A 4,491-nucleotide genomic window follows, 5' to 3' on the forward strand; every position below is an offset into this window, starting at 1 on the left:
CTTCCACTGTGATCTCTCCCATCAGCAAAGAATACGAGTTTCTCATATGAAAGGCTTGATGGTGGTGTTGAAAGGTAGAGGGAGTGTATTCAAACAAGCAGGCTCCTGAATTTTCTATTCCGAGAACTATTATACCAGAATACCACTCCCAGCCTCTAGTTTACCTGACAACAGCACTGGGACAAGATTAAAATTTAATGTAAGTGGAAGAAACAAGGGCTTAGCACAGAGCCAGGACAAGAGTCAGGCCCCGTTTCACACATCCCCATGGAGGATGTGCCCGTCCATCACCGAACACACTCGTAACCTGAGAGAGCCGCAGAATCCTTGAATCATCAACTGTAGGAACAGCTCACTGCCTGAAATATGTCATCAAAACCCAGCTACTTCTATACGTAACAGAGAGGCACAGGGAAAAAGCCTCACCATTTTCTGAGAGCTCCATCTCAAACAACGTAATTACAAGGGAAGAACCCCAACTTCACAGAGGTCCAGCCTACAAAACTGCAAACATTTTACAGCTTGCCATGGTTAGCCTCCCTCACTTCAGGGTCAAGATTAATGTTAATAGCAAAACAATGCAGCTCCGTAATTATAAAAGGAAATTTAGAAAGCAGTTCCTTCCAGTACTTCAGATTCTGGAATTATTCCCCACCTTAATGAACGTTAGCTCTACACAATGTTGCATTTCCCCCAAAAGAAATGCTCTTCCTTTCTACCACCTAAAAACTTGTCCTAAAACAACATTAGATCCTCTCTTACCCAGGGTTCAAGTAATATTCCTGCCACCAAAATACAAATAAAAAGCTTCCCCTAAGCCAAACTAAGTCCCCATCCTCCTAGACTTTAGGAGGCATAATTGGGCAAGTAGAGGACTCAGCCTAAATCTCACAGTTTAACTTACTTGCTTTTCTACCAGCTTTACAAGATGGAAGTAAAACCCCAATGACTCATTTCTACTGCCTGAAGTTTTACATAACTATTTGCCTAGAAATGTAATGTTCCCGTATTTAAGAGGAGTAACTTCGCCATTTTAAAGTGAGAAATTTCTACCTAAGATGTAACACAGAATTGTCAAGGACAATGGAAGGAAAATTCCAGTACAACAGATTTTTTTGCCGCCCCCTTTAATTCTATGTTCATACAACTTGTAGACGTCTTAATAAAACTGATCTTGTCCCATCAAGCCTAATTCTGTACTAGTGCCAGAACACTTTATTTGAAGATATTCAGCAGTAAGTTGTAATAGCTTTTTGCCCGTCTTTTCCATGTGAGTACTATTGCTCACATCACCTGCCAGACTAAAAACACGATACTGTGTTTCCTCAACTGATCACACACCCTACTACCATCTGATTTTTTGACTGCTGGTTGTCAATGTCAACAGATGAAGGACCAAAGCTCAACAGTACACGCTGGCCCCCACCACAGACTTCCAAAGGACAGAATTTCAAGCATTCTCCCTTCTCACTTACACTGCCCACTGCTTGTTCCCACCAGGGCTCAAAGAAAAAGAGAAGAGAAAGCATAACACACCTTACAGTGAACAGACCACAACAAGTGATGTCACACAGACTACGCAAACGGATCGATCTACTACTCACTGTTCTGCTTAAGGACTGGACAAACTCATCATTAAAACAACCTGTTTCAAAGTCAGGCTGCAGTTATGCACAAAATCCAAGACAGAGCTCCACTTATTTAGCCTGGTGTTTTAAATCTTTTTAAAAAGCCTTTTTATAAGGGTTCTTTCTGCCAAGTGCATAACACGAGACAGAAAACTGAGTTAGTCACCACCTAAACGTAAAAACCCCTTTCACAGCAGCACAGTATCTGTAGCATCTCCCTTTTTTTCTCCCAGCCGCACATTGTCTTCTACATTGATCTTAGGCTTTTAAGTTTGATTGATTAGGCTGGATGGCTGTACTACGGGCTTGTTTCAGCATTCGGGTTTCTTAAAGCAGAGGGGAACATCTGAAACCGTTCTCCATCAAAGACAGCGTACGCAGGAGGCAAAAGGATTACACGTATGGGACAAAACACCCTATCAGCTACTATAGGCTGATGCTAGAGGGTTCCAGGGTGTTCCTCGGTGGATCATCCCGTGCTGGATTGTGCCAGCAGCGCCAGGCAGGAGCGGGACAGCCCCTGTGGGACAGCCCGGGCCGACACGGCCCCACAGTGCTGCTGCTGCGGGACAAATACCTCCAAGGGGGGAAAAAACAGCCCAGAAACCGGCACCAGACCGACCTGGTTTTCCCTCGTCGTTTCAAAAATCACAGAATCACCATTCAGGTTGGGAAAGACCCCTGACATCACCGAGCCCAACCCGTGACCCAACAGCACCGTGCCAACCAGACCAGGGCACTCAGTGCCACGTTCAACCTGTCCTGAAACACCTCCAGGGATGGCGACCCCACCGCCTCCCTGGGCAGCCCGTTCTGATGCCTAATCACCTTTCTGTGAAGAAATTCCTCCTAGTGTCGAACCTCAACCTCCCCTGGTTTAGCTTAAGGCCGTGTCCTCTCGTCCTGTCACTGTTTGCCTGGAGGAAGCGCCCGACCCTCACCTGGCTACACCCTCCTGTCAGGGGGTTGTAGAGAGCGATACGGTCTCCCCTGAGCCTCCTTTCCCCCAGACTAAACAAACCCAGCCCCCTCAGCCGCCCCGCACAGCACACGCGCTCCAGACCCTTCCCGGCTCTCCGGACTCGCTCCACGGGGAGCGCCGCACGGAGCCGCATCTCAGCATCCCTAACCCGGCGGGGCAGGAACCCCCACCCACCCCAGTTTTCCAGGCTCCCTTCGAGGGGCGGGGGGGGGAGCGAAACTTCCTATTAAGGGCAGGCGGCCGCGGGCCCGCAGCTCTGCGGCGCCGCCATGGCGGGGCCCTCCCTCCTCCCTCCTTCCCTTCCCTCCCTCCCTTCCCGGCCGCGGCTGCGCGCTCGGCCCGGCGGGAAGCGCCGCTGCCTCCGCTGCACCTGCCGCCGCCGCCGCCGCGGGGGAGGAGGGCGATGCGATGCGATGCGGCCCCGCACCCGCCGCGACACCCCCGCCCCGCCGCGCTCACCCACGCTCCGGTAGCCCAGGATCGCGATCTTGCGGGACTTGGACGGCGGCATCTTCTCCCCCGCCCGGCCCCGAACCACATCAAGGGCGGCGGCTGCGGCTCTGGAGGAGGAGGAGGAGGCGGCAGGCGGCGGCGCAGTCGGCGGCGGGCAGGGGCTGTGGGGTCCCGGGGCGCGGCGCCAGCGACATGCGGCGGTGGCGGCGGGAGCGGCCGGAGCGCGCGGCGGACGCGCGGCGCTGGCAGCGGCGGCGCCCGCACCACGTGACCTCCCTCCACCAGCGCCGCCGCCGCGCGCCCGGCCCCGCGCACGCACCTGCGCGTCACGGGGAACGGCCGCGCGCGTCACCGCGCGGCGGCACCGCCCGGGGCGCGCCCCCTCCGCTCCCGCCCATTGGTGGCTGTGGCGGCGGCGGCGCGCGCGGATTGGCCGGGGCGCGGTGACGGACGGGCGGGAGGGGAAGGGGGAAGGGAGGGGGCGGAGCCGGGCGGGCCAAGGGCGCGTGGGGACGCGGGGGGGGGAGAGGGGGGAAGCGCGTGAGGGGCCTGCGCGCGCGTGCGCGCGCGGCGCGAGGCGGTTGGTGCGTCCTGCGCGCGCCGCCCCGGGAGCGGCCCCAAACCCAAACCTGCGTCCGTCCTTATCCCCATCCCTGTGCCTGTCCCCGTTCCCGTGCCTGTACCCATCTCTGTCCCCATTCCTGTCTCCATCCCTACCCCTCTGCCTGTCCCAGTCCTCGTTCCCATTCCCGTCCCTATCCCCATCCCTATCGCTGTCCCCATCCCTATCCCTACCTCTGTGCTTGTCCTCATCGTAGCCCCGTCCCCATCCCTATCCCTGTCCTTATCGCAATCCCGTCCCCATCCCAACCACATCCCTATCCCTATCCCTGTCCCAGTTCCCGTCCTCATCCCTATCCCCGTACCCGTCCCCTTCCCTATCCCTGTCCACATCCCCTTTCCCATTCCTGTCCTCGTCCCTATTCCCATCCTTGTCCCTGTCCCCGTCCCATCCCTATCCCTGTCCCTGTCCCTGTCCCTATCCCCGTCCCATCGCCGTCCCCATCGCTGACCCCTCCCCATTCCAATTCCCGTCCCAATCCAGTCCGCATCCCTATCCTCAACTCTATCCCTGTCCCCATCCCCGTTCCCATTACCGTCCCCATCCCCGACCCCGTCCTCATCTCCATCCCAGTCCCGTCCTCATCCGTGTGCCTGTCCCCATGTCAACCCCATCCCTGTCCCCGTCCCTATCCCCATCCTCATCCCTGTCCCCATCCCCGTTCCCATTACCGTCCCCATCCCCGACCCCGTCCTCATCTCCATCCCAGTCCCGTCCTCATCCGTGTGCCTGTCCCCATGTCAACCCCATCCCTGTCCCCGTCCCTATCCCCATCCTCATCCCTGTCCCCATCCTAGGGGCCTCCT

General features: G+C 56.5%; 1 protein-coding gene across 2 annotated transcripts in view; it reads right to left on the bottom strand.

Moving 5' to 3' along the window:
• RHEB (Ras homolog enriched in brain) overlaps window positions 1-3,209 on the bottom strand; it is a 39,823-nt gene extending 36,614 nt beyond the window's left edge. The window contains exon 1 of one of the 2 annotated variants that reach the window (XM_017826532.1): window positions 3,070-3,209. In XM_017826532.1, the coding sequence (XP_017682021.1) occupies window positions 3,070-3,121 (52 nt within the window). In that variant the 5' untranslated portion in view covers window positions 3,122-3,209. The remainder of the gene's footprint in view (window positions 1-3,069) is intronic. The other variant, XM_017826531.1, reaches the window with a different exon arrangement.
• Between the last annotated feature and the right edge of the window lie 1,282 nt (window positions 3,210-4,491).

Source organism: Lepidothrix coronata, unplaced genomic scaffold, assembly GCF_001604755.1.
Source record: "Lepidothrix coronata isolate B3197 unplaced genomic scaffold, Lepidothrix_coronata-1.0 Scaffold128, whole genome shotgun sequence".
NCBI lineage: Eukaryota > Metazoa > Chordata > Aves > Passeriformes > Pipridae > Lepidothrix > Lepidothrix coronata.